The sequence below is a fragment of the Pseudophryne corroboree genome, chromosome 2 (assembly GCF_028390025.1).
Source record: "Pseudophryne corroboree isolate aPseCor3 chromosome 2, aPseCor3.hap2, whole genome shotgun sequence".
Lineage (NCBI taxonomy): Eukaryota > Metazoa > Chordata > Amphibia > Anura > Myobatrachidae > Pseudophryne > Pseudophryne corroboree.
The window spans coordinates 446,170,333-446,185,343 of NC_086445.1; the positions used below are offsets into that span (position 1 = coordinate 446,170,333).

General features: G+C 43.7%; 1 protein-coding gene across 6 annotated transcripts in view; it reads right to left on the minus strand.

The window, feature by feature from the left end:
* The window catches only part of CAMKK1 (calcium/calmodulin dependent protein kinase kinase 1), a 484,479-nt gene that overhangs the window by 113,744 nt on the left and 355,724 nt on the right, over positions 1-15,011 (minus strand). For all 6 annotated transcript variants that reach the window (XM_063953693.1, XM_063953687.1, XM_063953688.1 and 3 more), the window contains 4 exons: positions 5,919-6,118; positions 3,041-3,094; positions 2,139-2,212; positions 596-683 (listed from right to left, as the gene is read on the minus strand). In XM_063953693.1, coding sequence (XP_063809763.1) covers positions 596-683; positions 2,139-2,212; positions 3,041-3,094; positions 5,919-6,118 — 416 coding nt within the window. The remainder of the gene's footprint in view (positions 1-595; positions 684-2,138; positions 2,213-3,040; positions 3,095-5,918; positions 6,119-15,011) is intronic.

Sequence of the window (15,011 nt, forward strand, 5' to 3'; positions counted from 1 at the left end):
TTTTTGAGTGAGAGTGAGATAGTGAAATCTTTGTTTTCTGTGGCTCAATGTACTCAAACTTTGTTTAATACACAAAGTTATTAAAAATACTGTATTAAATGACCTTCAGGCTGTGTGTATAAGGTGTATGTGAAACATAAATGAATTGTGTGAATGTACACACACTTTTTTTAGTGCAAAAAGTTATTAAAAATATTGGCTAAAATGACCTTCAGGCTGTGTGTATATGGTGTATATGTAACATAAATGCATTCTGTGCTTAGACTTAGGTAACATCACCATGATATCTCATTATGGTATGCAATTATTCAAAAATACGGAAAAATCCGATACCCAAAATACCTCTGGTCCCAAGCGTTTTGGATAAGGGATACTCAACCTGTATAACCTTTATCTGTTTGGGCCCCATATTCCCTCGCAGCTGAGGATCTGGAAACTGAAGTGTAAACCGTAAACTAACCAGTAAAAACGCCGGTATGTACCTGATAAGTGGCGGGATGTACCACATTTCAGAATGCCATGTTTAGTACATCCCGCCCAGTGAAATTGACAGGAAAAGGTTAATGCAATTTGCATACCATTCATTGCTAAATACCTTTATTTCTGGAACAGTTGTGCGATCTTCTGGTTTTTTATCCAGCATTCTCACAATCAAGTCTTTTAGTTCATCACTTATGACTGGCCTAATGGGAAAACAGTAAACGAAACAACTGAGTTTGTTCCCATAATACTGAAATATATTTGCTCAATTTCGTAAAAAATATATCAGATTTTTACAATTTCTACAGTAGACTATTAGCTGATGTTTACGGCAATGATTTACTTTGCTGCAAGGTTGTGAAATATTATAATATCTCCCTTTAATAAAATACAGGCAAATGTTACGAATGTGCATCATAAAGCCAGTCATTTAGATATTCAAGTTTAAGGACAAACACCCTCCCTGATAGCACCCTCTATATAGCAATTGGTTCTAGGCTCCTATCCTAGAAATTCTCTAAACTTTATCACAGGGTAGCATTACAGTTTTGAGTCCTCCGTTAAGGTGGAGACAGATCCCAAAAGAGTAAAAGTGAGGTGCACAATGAGTAGGAGGATATTATTGAAGGGGAAGAGATGGCAGAAAGGCTGAGACGTCTGAGGGAAAGGCATAGAAGACTCTGAGGTGATTTCTAAATTATATATATATATATATATATATATATATATATATATATATATATATATATATATATATAGAGAGAGAGAGAGAGAGAGAGAGAGATCTAGTCAGATTGCTTCGATTTTAAGAGCGGATTTCTCCATGTGTACCCCCTTTAGAGTGAACAACTGGTTACAAGGACTGAGAACACAGGAGGGGTGATCCAGTTCAGGACTAGGGGGGTTATTCAGCGTTGTTAGCAAACCAAAAAAGTTAGCAATTGGGCAAAACCATGTTGCATTGCAGGTGGGGCAGATGTAACGTGCAGAGAGCATTAGATTTGGGTGGGTTATATTGTTTATGTACTGGCTGCTTTATTTTTACACTGCAATTTAGATTTCAGTTTGAACACACCACACCCATATCTAACTCTCTATGCACATGTTATATCTGCCCCCCTGCAGTGCACATGGTTTTGCCCATGAGTGTGCTTGTTTTGGTTTGCTAACAACTCTGAATGACCCCCTAGGTCCCACTGGCTCCTCATGCAATGTGCAGCTATATGCACCTCTGGGTATTGTACAAATAAGTGACATAGGACCTGATTCATGTTTGTAAGTAAAGTAAAAAAAAGCAAACAACTGTGCAAACCATGTTGCATTGCAGGTGTAGATAGAGTATGGTAACAATCATTAGATTTGCGCACTGTTACTAGTAAAATGATGAGTCTTTAAAGTTTGGCAGATCTGTATGTGCTGAAAATGATCTGCATATCACTGAAAAGTATCTAACATATGGGCGCAAATTGGTGGATTAAGGAGTCTTTAAATTGGGGGGAGGAACCACAGAATCTGTGTATTGTTTTTTTATTTGTGCCCCTTAACGGAATCACTCCCTTAGATGGAACAAGTTACAGTTACTGGAGAACGGAGGCTTGTCAGTTCGATGTACTTCATGGCAATAAAGGATAACAATTACAGAGAGAAACTTTACGTACTGTTCCGGGAACGCAACTGGCTTATGTTTTATGATGTTATGAAGAACCAAGATATATTCATCCATGAAAGGGCACTGAAATATAAATCACAAACTTTGTTATTGTTAAATATATAGAACAGATCTTTCACTCATAAAACTGTACATTTTAACATACAGTGATGGTTAACATTTTTCAGGAGCCTCACAAGATCACTTTAGTCCTATATGAGGGCTACATCTTCTCTGCAAAGGTAATACTTGGGTACTATTATGCCGGGAGACCAACAGCATAAACTCTATCATATATGAACAGGCTACATAGACTCTTGAGGAATAACTAAGTTGAGAATAGTTTTTCTTAGGTTATGAGGACAAGGAGGTAGGGTTTATATTACAAAAGTAAATAACACAAGAAATGTTAATTTTTGCAAGATCTTATTTTGAATAACGAGAAACGTTTTGATTATAGATAATAACACAGATTATACCAAGAGTTTAATTTACAGAAGAGAAGTTGACTTTGCCAAAGTAAGGAAAGAGAAACCTCTCGATAGAACATCCTGGTTACATATCAGTGTGATATAAGCATAAAATAAACATTTCTGCTCTACCACGTGTTTAACTGTCCATATGACCAAAATGCAAATTACAGACGTAGTCCATATGGCCTACTTCAAAGCTATTCAGTGTATATGGCATTTACCTTAAAGGCTTTGTTTGGTTTAGTAAAAGGTTTTACAGGGTGGCATGACGTAAATGGAGATACTTCTGCAGCCCGGCAGACAGGCCTTACAAACCTTGTAATTGCTAGAATATAGTATGGTACATATATTATCTGACACCAAATCTCTTCTAGTTAGTTCATATGCCAAGCACCTGGTCGTTCACACATATAGTCTTTTATGTATAATGTTTTCTTACCTTTCCAAATACAAAGCAATACAGTGTGACTCCCATTGCCCATACATCAAGTGCCTGGTAATACAGAGAAACAATGAAAAGAGTTAGAACAAAATACACATTCTTCACATTTTAGCATTCACACACTAGAGAAAAAAAGAATTATATGATGTACTGAGCAAGACTAAACTATTGCAAAACGTTGTCAAATATGTTAAAGAATAAAATTCCACCAGCTTTGCAACTTATTCAATATTAAATTAACCCAATGACAAAATAATCTAAAATAAATTATTTTAAATTTGTATATTGTTTTATGCAGTCATAGAAACATAAAATTTACTGGCAGATAAGAACCACTTGACCCATCTAGTCTGTCCCTTTATTAACCAAATTATTACCTCAAACCTTATTAGATCCCTAGTTCTTTGTAAGGATATCCTTGTTTATTCCAAGAATGTTTAAATTGCTCTAGCCTCTACCACCTCTGCTGGCAGGCTATTCCACTTGTCCACTACCCTTTTTGTGAATTAATTTTTCCTCAAATTTCCTCTAAACCTATCTCTATCCAGTTTCAATGCATGCCCACGTGTTCTAATACTTTTCTTTCATTGAAGAATGTTTCCCTCCTGTACCTTGTTAAAACCCTTGATATATTTGAAAGTTTCTATCATGTCCAACTTTCATTTTCTGCTCAATACATTAAATATTAAGATATTTTAGGTATTTCTTGCTACGTTTTGTGGTATAGACCATACACCTTTTAGTTGCCCTTCTGTGTACAGTCGCCCTTTAGTTGCCCTTCTGTGTACAGTCATTAATATCCTTCTGGAGATATGGCCTCTAGAACTGAACACTATATTTCAGTTGATGCCGTACCAATGACCTATACAGTGGCATTATTATTTCTTTCTTACTGCTGCTGATTCCTCTCCCTATACAACCAAGCACCTTACTTGCCTTTCTCATTGCTTTCTTTCATTGCTTACTGGCCTTTAAGTCACCTGAAACAGAGACACCTAGATCACTTTCCTCCTCAGTAGTATCCATTATAGTGCCCTGGAGGACTCAACAAGTAACTTTTCCTTCCTGTGAATGCACTCCATTTACTACAACTGTTTTCTATCCTGCAACCAAGATCTTATCCATTCAATTATCTTTGAATCTAATCCAAAACTTTCAAGTTTATTTAACAGCCTGTGAAGTGGGACAGTGTCAAAAACCTTACTAAAGTTTACATAAGCTACAATTACGCCCCCTCAATATATTACTGTAGTCACCTAGTCGAAAAAAATTAAATAAGATTTGTTTGACATTATCTCCCCCCCACCACCCCCAGTAAATCCATGCTGTTTGGGATCCTGTTAGTTGCTAGATTGTTTCCATCAATTACCCTACTGCTGATGTAAGGCTCACTGGTCGATAGTTGCTTGCCTCTTCCTTGCTTCCACTTTTGTGCAGTGGGACTACATTCACTCTTTTCAGTCTTCTGGAATTACTCCTGTAGCAAATGACTGGTTGAATAATTATGTTAATAGTACTATCAGCACCCCTTTAAGCTCTTTTAGTATCTTGGATGTTTCCCCATCTGGCCCCATTGATGTGGCTTCTGTCTGGCCACCCTACCATACAGGCCTGATTGCTGGATTGCTGCGGAGATAGTTGTCCTTCTGGAAGGTTCTCCTCTCTACACAGAGGAATGCTTTAGCTCTGACAGAGTGACCATCGGGTTCTTGGTCACCTCCCTGACTAGGGCCCTTCTCCCCCGATTGCTCAGTTTAGACGGCCGGCCAGCTCTGGGAAGAGCCCTGGTGGTTCCGAACTTCTTCAATTTACCGATGATGGAGGCCACTGTGCTCATTGGGACATTCAAAGCAGCAGATATTTTCTGTACCCTTCCCCAGATTTGTGCCTGTCTCGGAGGTCCACAGACAATTCCTTTGACTTAATGCTTGGTTTGTGCTCAGACATGCACTGTCAAGTGTAGGACCTTATATAGACAGGTGTGTGCCTTTCCAAATCATGTCCATTCAACTGAATTTATCACAGGTGGACTCCAATTAAGCTGTAGGAACATCTCAAGGATAATCAGTGGAAACATGATGCACATGAGCTCAATTTTGAGCTTCATGGCAAAGGCTGTGAATACTTATGTACATGTGATTTCTTAAGTTTCTTTATTTTTAATAAATTTGTAAAAATCTAAAAAAAAACTTTATTCACGTTGTCATTATGGGGTATTGTGTGTAGAATTTTGAGGGGAAAAAATACTTTATTCCAATTTGGAATAAGGCTGTAACAACAAAATGTGAAAGAAAGTGAAGCGGTGTGAATACTTTCCGGATGCACTGTAATGGAGTTGCATATTTAGCTCACTAGTGACAAGCAGGGTAAATAAAACACCTCATATAAGAAACACATTAATTGGACATCTTTAAAAGAGTTTCAGAACACAGTCCATCCATTTTGTTACGGTGTGTATTACGCTGGCACGTATAATACAACTCATTTTATTCACTGCTGTTTGCGAGATAGACAGCAATGTACTGGAACAGCACAGCAAGTAAGGACACAAGACGTAACATGAACAGTTTCATAAACCATCAAATGCACATCTGCAACAAGAAAAGACAGTTCACACAAGCAGCAACAGAAATGTTGATTACTTAACACTTCCCATGATATCTATATAACGAGGACCAGAACTACTATAAATCTGAGCATATGTAACCAGTAGAGATAATGTAGAATTAAATGTAGAGGTTAATTCATAAGTTCACACATATGTAATTAGTTTTTAAAAGTGTGCAGGAAAATTAATTATTGTGTGATCACACATTTACACATTTGTAAAGCATTTCCCCTGGCATGCTGCATGAAAGCATTACACCAAACATACCTTTCCGCTGAATCCCTGCCCAGAATCTGTGAGTGTCTCAGGTGCCATGAAGGCTGGAGTCCCAGCAGTACTTGACAAGAGAGCATCATTTCCTTCAAACTGATTGCTCACCCCAAAATCAGCTATTTTAACATGACCATCATCTCCCAGAAGTAAATTTGATGGTTTAATATCCCGGTGGATGATCTTCTGGTAATGCACTGAAAAGAAAAAGTAAAAATACAGACTGTGTTTTACTACAAGCTTGTGTAAGCATTTACAACAGATTATACACTTTGACATACTATATTTACCTTCAAGTGTTTTTTTTATATATATTTATATATTTTTTTAAGGGCAAATAAAAAACAATAGATAACATTTTATAGCAAAGTACAACAACATACAGATAATACAGTATTATATGGGTCCACTCATAACGATAGGTCAGCAAAACCCATCATGGTGTCACATTTTTGCTGCTCCGGAGTTTTTGCTCCCATCAAATATCAACCTAAAATGACCAAAAAGGGTGCTGGCCTGAAATGATTTCTAGGTTGTACCAGGACTACGGTGAAAACGCTGCTTTTCTGTGTACAGGCAATGTATGAATATAAGTCACTCATTTCACACAAAACTTTTATAGACATTTGTGTTTATCCATGTGGAAAAGAAAGTAAGAGAAGGATAATTTGCTAGTCATCAAATTTATGTTTGTGTTGTTGGGAGAGAGCCACTGAGACAATACAGAATTTTTGTGACCGCTGCTATCATCAGAAATAACCAGCAGTCAGTTGCCGACTCAAATTACCGTACATGTAGCTGTTCAAAATATGTGCAATAAAGGTCTGTACTATATTCATAAAGGCTCTCATCTGGGGAGAGGACAAGACATACCTCCCAACTGTCCCGAATACAGCAGGACAGTCCCGCTAATTGGACACTGTCAGAGGTCCCGCGGGTGGGGCGTCTCGCCTGGGGGTTGAGCACAAATTGGGAGAGCCAGTGGCATCTATCAGTGCAGGGAGAGCTAACCAGGGGCTGCCCAGCTGCTCAAGGAGTGCAGGGCGCGCCCCCAACATGATGAAAACGGGGGTCGCGGCACTAGGTGCAAAAGTATCCACCCCAACCCAGGTTCCACTTGGCAATGGGTGACAGGGAGAGGCACAGGGTGACTGCGTAAGGCGGCGGGAGGCAGAGGGTTAAATCGGAAGGTAAGGGGAAGAAGAGGGTGACAGTGAGATACAGTGAGTGAGGAGGAGGCAGTGGGTGATGGGGAGGGTGACAGGGGTACAAGCACAATGTCCTGTGCGGTGTAGAGAATAGGATGCATATACCTTGTTAGGGGCAGGAACACAGCATCCTCTGCTCTGTCTGTGACATGGGAACCATCCCTTTTGCTTTACTCAGTTTGGCACTTGGTCAAGCAGACTCCGACGGCGGCAGTTCCACCGGTTGTGAGCCGCTTTTAATTTAGACAGCAGTGAATACAAAAAAAAAAATAATGTACAGCTATCTGTTAATTAGAGGCAGTATGTCATACTTACCGACTTTATGTCTGCTCTCTCCAGGAGAGAGCAGCCAGGTCGGCTCAGCAGGGAGTGGGGTAAGGTAGTGACAAGCAGGGGGGGCGGGGCAGAAGTGGAACAGAAGCGGGATGAGGGCGTGGCTGATGGATCACGTCATTTAAGCCACATACCACGCTGTGTAATGCCTCTGTTACCGGTATTATACTGCAGGGGGCGTGGCTATGATTACGCGATTCAACAAGAATCGCGGCATCGACTGCCCGGACCGCCCACTTTACTCACTAAGTGGGCGGCCGGGCAGGGAAGACGACAGAAATCGGGAGACTTGCCTGCTCTTCCGGGGGGCCAGGAGGGTCATCAGATTTTCTGGAGCATCCCGGCCATTCCGGGAGAGTAGGCAAGTATGCAGTGTGCGGCTGTGATAATTAGTGCTGATAGGTGGCAGGACTCCTCTTATCAGTCCGGCACACACAAGGTCAGCCCTGCCTCCCTAAATTAAGGGGCAGGTTCCTCAGGCAGTGGTGCCCACCCTGCCCTGCTCTCTGTATCCAACATTACTCAAAATGGTCAGGGGATAACCCATTGCTGGTCTGGGCAGCAGTGGGCCCTTAGTGCTCAGGGGCCCTGGTGCAATGCACCTGCTGCACCAATGGTAGTTCCACCCCTGCATATGAACTCTCATCTGATGCTGTGTAGTTCTGTATCTTAATAGGTCCAATATACAGTGGAGGACTATTCTGGTTATCGTATGCGAATACCTGGGTCCGCAATGTTATCACGAATCCCAAGTGTTATTGGTCAATAACGGGTAATTTACCACATGGTAAAAACGGGCTGTAATTTGATAGCCCGACTGCGTTATCAGACTAAAAAGCCCATTATTACAGCGCGGTAAATAACTGCAGCTAATAGGATACAACCCTTAATATGATATTTGTATGTTAATTCATGCATACACATATACTTGTATGTACACATAAGAATAGGTAGATAGATTAGACACACACGCACACACCAAGTGGACACATTTTTATGGCAGCCAGGCGATTTTATGCAAAGTAGCTATTTCACAGATAATACTGATTTAGGATGCCTGAATATGTATAAAAATGGAAAGGCAAAGGTATGCAGAGACTAATGAAGTGCATCACTGATTAAATAATAGGTAAACAACGCAATCTTACTAGCTATGAATATGCAGCGGTTGTTTATACTGGCAGCCGCTACAGTATGTGAGCATTAACAAAATAGCTATACTAGGGCAGTAGTTCTAGTGTACGCAGAGTGGCCCAGCAGAGAAAAAAAAGTGGTTGTAGACGGCTACTGGATGCTTGAGCAGAACGGAGAGCAGGCAATCTTGTTTAGTCCCACAAATTTGCAACAATGCATCAAATTATGGATAATCTAAAGCAGGGACCAATTCAAATGGCCACTCAACAAGCTGTACACCACACATATTACATCATATAGACTACAGAAGCAGAAAGCCTGTTCAATTACAAACAGAGTGAAACGCCTCCAAGATGCTCAGGAACACAGAAATTGGACAGTAAATAATTGGAAACGGGTCATGTGGTCTGAAGAATCACGTTATCAATGACACCATGCAGCTGGTAAGGTGATTATATGGAGACAACAGCACGAAAGCATGAGTCCTTTTGTATCCACCACAATCAAACGTTAAAGAACTGTAAGATGCAAGTCATCGAATTTGACCTAATGTTCCTCACAAAACATAAGTTTGTGGAATCCATGCTTAGAAGAATTCAAACCGTATCAAGGTCATTCCGAGTTGTTCGCTCGCAAGGCGATTTTAGCAGAGTTGCTCACGCTAAGCCGCCGCCTACTGGGAGTGAATCTTAGCATCTTAAAATTGCGAACGAAGTAATCGCAATATTGCGATTACACACCTCGTAGCAGTTTCTGAGTAGCTTCAGACTTACTCGGCATCTACGATCAGTTCAGTGCTTGTCGTTCCTGGTTTGACGTCACAAACACACCCAGCGTTCGCCCAGACACTCCTCCGTTTCTCCGGCCACTCCTGCGTTTTTTCCGGAAACGGTAGCGTTTTTACCCACACGCCCATAAAACGGCCTGTTTCCGCCCAGAAACACCCATTTCCTGTCAATCACACTACGATCGCCTGAGCGAAGAAAAAGCCGTGAGTAAAAATCCTAACTTCATAGCAAATTTACTTGGCGCAGTCGCAGTGCGGACATTGCGCATGCGCACTAAGCGGAAAATCGATGCGATGAAATTTACCGAGCGAACAACTCGGAATGAGGGCCCAAGTGTAAAAAGTGGCCCAACGAATTACTCACTCATATAAATTATAATAAACACACACACACACACACACACACATATAGATATATATATATATATATATATATATATATATATATACACACATACAGGTTGAGTAGCCCTTATCCAAAATCCCAATTTGTAGGTCCCCTACTGAGATAATAACAAATATTATATCTATTTATTATATATATTATTTACAAATATATAGAACAGGATTTTGGTACTCACCGTTAAATCCTTTTCTCCTAGTCCGTAGAGGATGCTGGGGACTCCAAAAGGACCATGGGGTATAGACAGGATCCGCAGGAGCTTGGGCACACTAAAAAGACTTAAAACTGGGTGTGAACTGGCTTCTCCCTCTATGCCCCTCCTCCAGACCTCAGTTATAGGAACTGTGCCCAGGAGAGACGGACAGTACAAGGAAAGATTTTTGTTTTAACTAAGGGCTACCAAACTACCAGCCCACACCATAAACATACCGTACAACCGGAATAACGCCAAACCAGATAACAGTATGCATAAAACTCCAGCAACCAGCTGCAACAAACCAATACACAACTCGTGTACAAACTAACTTAACCAGTAAGAAAACACACTGCAAGTAATAGTCCGCACTGGGACGGGCGCCCAGCATCCTCTACGGACTAGGAGAAAAGGATTTAACGGTGAGTACCAAAATCCTGTTTTCTCTTACGTCCTAGAGGATGCTGGGGACTCCAAAAGGACCATGGGGATTATACCAAAGCTCCAGAATGGGCGGGAGAGTGCGGACGACTCTGCAGCACCGACTGAGCAAACGCCAGGTCCTCATCGGCCAGGGTATCAAACTTATAGAACTTAGCAAAAGTGTTTGAACCCGACCAAGTAGCTGCTCGGCAAAGCTGTAGCGCCGAGACACCACGGGCAGCCGCCCAAGATGAGCCCACTTTCCTGGTAGAATGGGCTTTAACCGATTTCGGCACCGGCAGTCCTACCGAAGAATGAGCCTGCTGGATCGTACTACAAATCCAGCGTGCAATAGTCTGTTTTGAAGCGGGATGACCAATCTTGTTGGCCGCAAAACAAACAACACTTCAGTTTTCCTAGTAACAGCTGTCCTAGAAACATATACTTTTAACGCTCTTACAACATCCAGAGATTTTGGAATCGCCCCCTCTTCCGTCGCTACCGGAACCACAATAGGTTGGTTAATGTGAAATGAAGAAACCACCTTCGGTAGAAATTGTTGATGAGTCCTCAATTCCGCCCTATCCGAATGAAAAATCAAGTACGGGCTCTTATGAGATAAAGCTGCCAATTCCGACACTCGCCTGGCAGATGCCAGCGCCAAAAGCATAACGACCTTCCAAGTGAGAAATTTCAACTCAACCTTACGCAAAGGTTCAAACCAGGACGACATGAGAAACGTAAGACGACATCGAGGTCCCATGGAGCTACAGGAGGTACAAACGGCGGATTGATATGCATTACACCCTTCACAAAGGTCTGAACCTCTGGGAGGGCAGCTAACTATTTTTGAAAGAAAATAGACAAAGCCGAAATTTGCACTTTGATGGAACCCAATTTCAGGCATGCATCTACGCCCGCCTGTAAAAAGTGGAGAAAACGACCCAAGTGAAAATCCTCTGCAGGAGCCTTTTTAAGCTCACACCAGGAAACATACTTCCTCCAGATACGGTGATAGTGTTTCGCCGTAACCTCTTTCCTAGCCTTAATGAGAGTTGGAATGACTTCCCTGGGAATACCCTTTACGAGCTAAGATCTGGCGCTCAACCTCCATGCCGTCAAACGCAGCCGCGGTAAGTCTGGAAACACGCATGGACCCTGCAACAACAGATCCTCTCTTAGAGGAAGTGGCCAAGGATCTTCCACCAGCAAGTCCTGAAGATCCAGGTACCAGGCCCTTCTTGGCCAGTCTGGAACGACGAGAATCGCCTGAACCCTTGTTTGACGAATGATCCCCAGCACCTTTGGAATGATAGGAAGTGGAGGGAACACATACACCGACTGGAAGACCCACGGAGACACCAGGGCATCCACTGCAGTGGCTTGTGTGTCCCTTGACCTGGAACAATACCTCGGGAGCTTCTTGTTGAGCCGAGACGCCATTGTGTCTATCAACGGAATTCCCCAGCGTCTTGTCACTTCTGCAAATACCTCTTGGTGCAGAGCCCACTCTCCCGGATGGAGGTCGTGTCTGCTGAGGAAATCCGCTTCCCAGTTGTCCACCCCCGGTAGGAAAACTGCTGACAGTGCGCTGACGTGTTGTTCCGCCCAGCGAAGGATCTTTGTGGCCTCCGCCATTGCCGCTCTGCTCCTCGTTCCGCCTTGCCGGTTTATATGGGCCACCGCTGTGATGTTGTTCGACTGTACCAGGACCGGTCGATCCTGAAGAAGACTTCTTGCTTGGAGCAGGCCGTTGTAAATGGCTCTTAACTCGAGAATATTTATGTGGAGACAGGCTTCCTGGAGCGACGATTTTCCCTGGAAATTTCTTACTTGAGTGACTGCGCCCCAGCCCCGGAGACTTGCATCTGTCGTCAGAAGTACCCAATCCTGGATACCGAATCGGCGTCCCCCCAGGAGGTGATGAGCTTGTAGCCACCACAGGAGAGAAATTCTGGCTCTGGGAGATAGACTTATCTTCCGGTGAATGTGTAGATGAGATCCGGACCATTTGCTCAGCAAGTCCCACTGAAACACGCGGGCGTGAAATCTGCCAAACGGAATGGCTTCATACGCCGCAACCATCTTCCCCAGAACCCGAGTACAATAATGGATTGACACACTCGTCGGCTTCAGAAGTTCTCTGACCATCGTCTGCAGTTCCCGAGCCTTTTCTTCTGGAAGGAATACCTTCTGTAACTACGTGTCCAGAATCATGCCCAGAAAAGGAAGCAAAGTGGTCGGAATTAACTGGGATTTCGGCAAATTGAGCACCCAACCGTGCTGTCGCAGAACCGATAGTGACAACTCTACACTTCTCAGCAACCGTTCCTTGGACCTCGCCTTTATCAGGAGATCGTCCAAGTACGGGATAATTGAAACCCCTTGTTTGCGAAGAAGAACCATCATTTCTGCCATGACCTTGGTGAAAATCCTCAGAGCTGTGGAAAGCCCAAACGGCAACGTCTGAAATTGGTAATGAGAATCCTGTATCGCAAACCTGAGGAAAGCCTGATGTGGAGGATATATCGGCACATGTAAGTAGGCATCCTTTATGTCGACTGACGCCATAAAATCCCCCCCCTCCAGGCTGGCAATCACCGCTCGAAGGGATTCCATCCTGTACTTGAAGACTATCAAGTATGGATTGAGGGATTTTAGATTTAGAATTGGTCTGACCGAACCTTCCGGTTTCGGTACCACAAAGAGGCTCGAGTAGAACCCCTCCCCCCGCTGGGACGGAGGGACGGGAACAATGACCTTCTGTAGACACAATTTTTGAATCGCCGCCCGGACCACCTCCCTGTCCGGAAGAACCACCGGTAATGCCGAAATGAAGAACCGGTGAGGGGGCATCTCCTGAAACTCCAGTTTGTATCCTTGAGACACGATTTGTAACACCCAAGGATACAGGTCTGATTGAATCCAGACCTGGCTGAATACCTGAAGACGGCCCCCTACCTGTCCGGACTCCCCCAGGGAAGCCCCAGCGTCATGCGGTGGACTTGGTAGCAGCCGGGGAGGACTTCTGGTCCTGTGCGCCTGAGGCTGCAGGAAGTTTTCTTCCCTGTCCTCTACCCTTTGAGGCGAGGAAAGACGAACCTTTCCCACGCCTGTATTTATTGTGACGAAAGGACTGCATTTGTTGATGTGCTGCCTTTTTCTGTTGTGTGGGAACATAAGGAAGAAAAGAGGACTTACCCGCAGTCGCGGTCGAGACTAGGTCCGCCAGGCCGTCCCCAAACAAGACAGTACCTTTAAAGGGTAGAGCTTCCATAGACCTCTTGGAGTCGGCATCAGCATTCCATTGATGGATCCACAAGGCCCTCCTGGCAGATATCAACATGGCATTGGTCCTTGATCCCAAGAGACAGACGTCCCTTGCCGCGTCCTTTAGGTAATCCGCAGCGTCCTTAATATAACCGAGAGTTAGAAGGATATTATCTTTATCAAGAGTATCCATGTCACTAGCTAAATTCTCAGCCCATTTAGCAATAGCACTACTCACCCATACCGACGCCACAGCAGGTCTGAGCAATGCCGGATCCTTGAGAGCTGCCGTGTCAGGAGACGGAAGCGCCACCTTCTTAGACAAATGGGATAGAGCTTTATCAACAGTTGGAGATGTCTCCCATTTTTTCCCTGTCATCAGAGGGGAAAGGATACGCCATATAAATCCTCTTGGGAATCTGCCATTTCTTATCCGGCGACTCCCAAGCCTTTTCACAAAGAGTATTCATTTCATGAGACGGGGGAAACTTCACCTCAGGTTTCTTTCCCTTGAACAAGCAAATCCTTGTTTCCTGTACCGCAGGTTCATCAGAAATCTGCAAAACATCCTTTATAGCCACAATCATGTACTGAATACTCTTAACTAATCGTGGATGTAACGCAGCCTCAGTGAAATCGACCTTGGAACCGTGTCGGTATCCGTATCCCTCACCTGAGTAAAAGGCCTCTTATGGGGCCTGGATGGGGTCTGTACCTGAGATAAAGCCTCCTACATGGACTTTTTCCACACCTGCGTCTGTGACTCAGACTTATCTAACCTCTTAGATAAAGAAGCTACATTGGAATTTATTGTATTAAGGAGTGCTAGTAAATCAGGAGTCGGCTGCGTCGACAGTGCTACATCTAGCCCCGCATCCCCAACTCCCATAACCTCCTCTGGTGAATAACATTCAGGCTCCGACATGTCGACACGTAGTACTGACACACAACACACACAGAACCGTCCCAGCAAGGTGACAGGCCCAAAATGCAGCCCAGAAGAGGAGACAGAGGGAGTATGCCAGCTCACACCCCAGCGCCTGTATATTGGTACACGAATATATGTACCCAGCGCTGCCTTATTATCAAAAAGACTGGTACCCCACTGCGGCTCCCCTCTGGAGATGCCCCCTTTACTTGAAATCAGCGTGGAGGTCCCGGCAGCGTCTCTCCCTCCGTCTGGTGCAGGGAGAAAATGGCGCGTGTGAGCCGCGGACCGAAGCTCCGCCCCCTTCCCGGCGGCTTCGGCCCGCCAAATTCCAACTCATGTAAAATGCCGGCGGGGGTCTGTAAAAGGTGCCTCGCCACCCACAATCATATGCCGCCCTTACAAAACTTC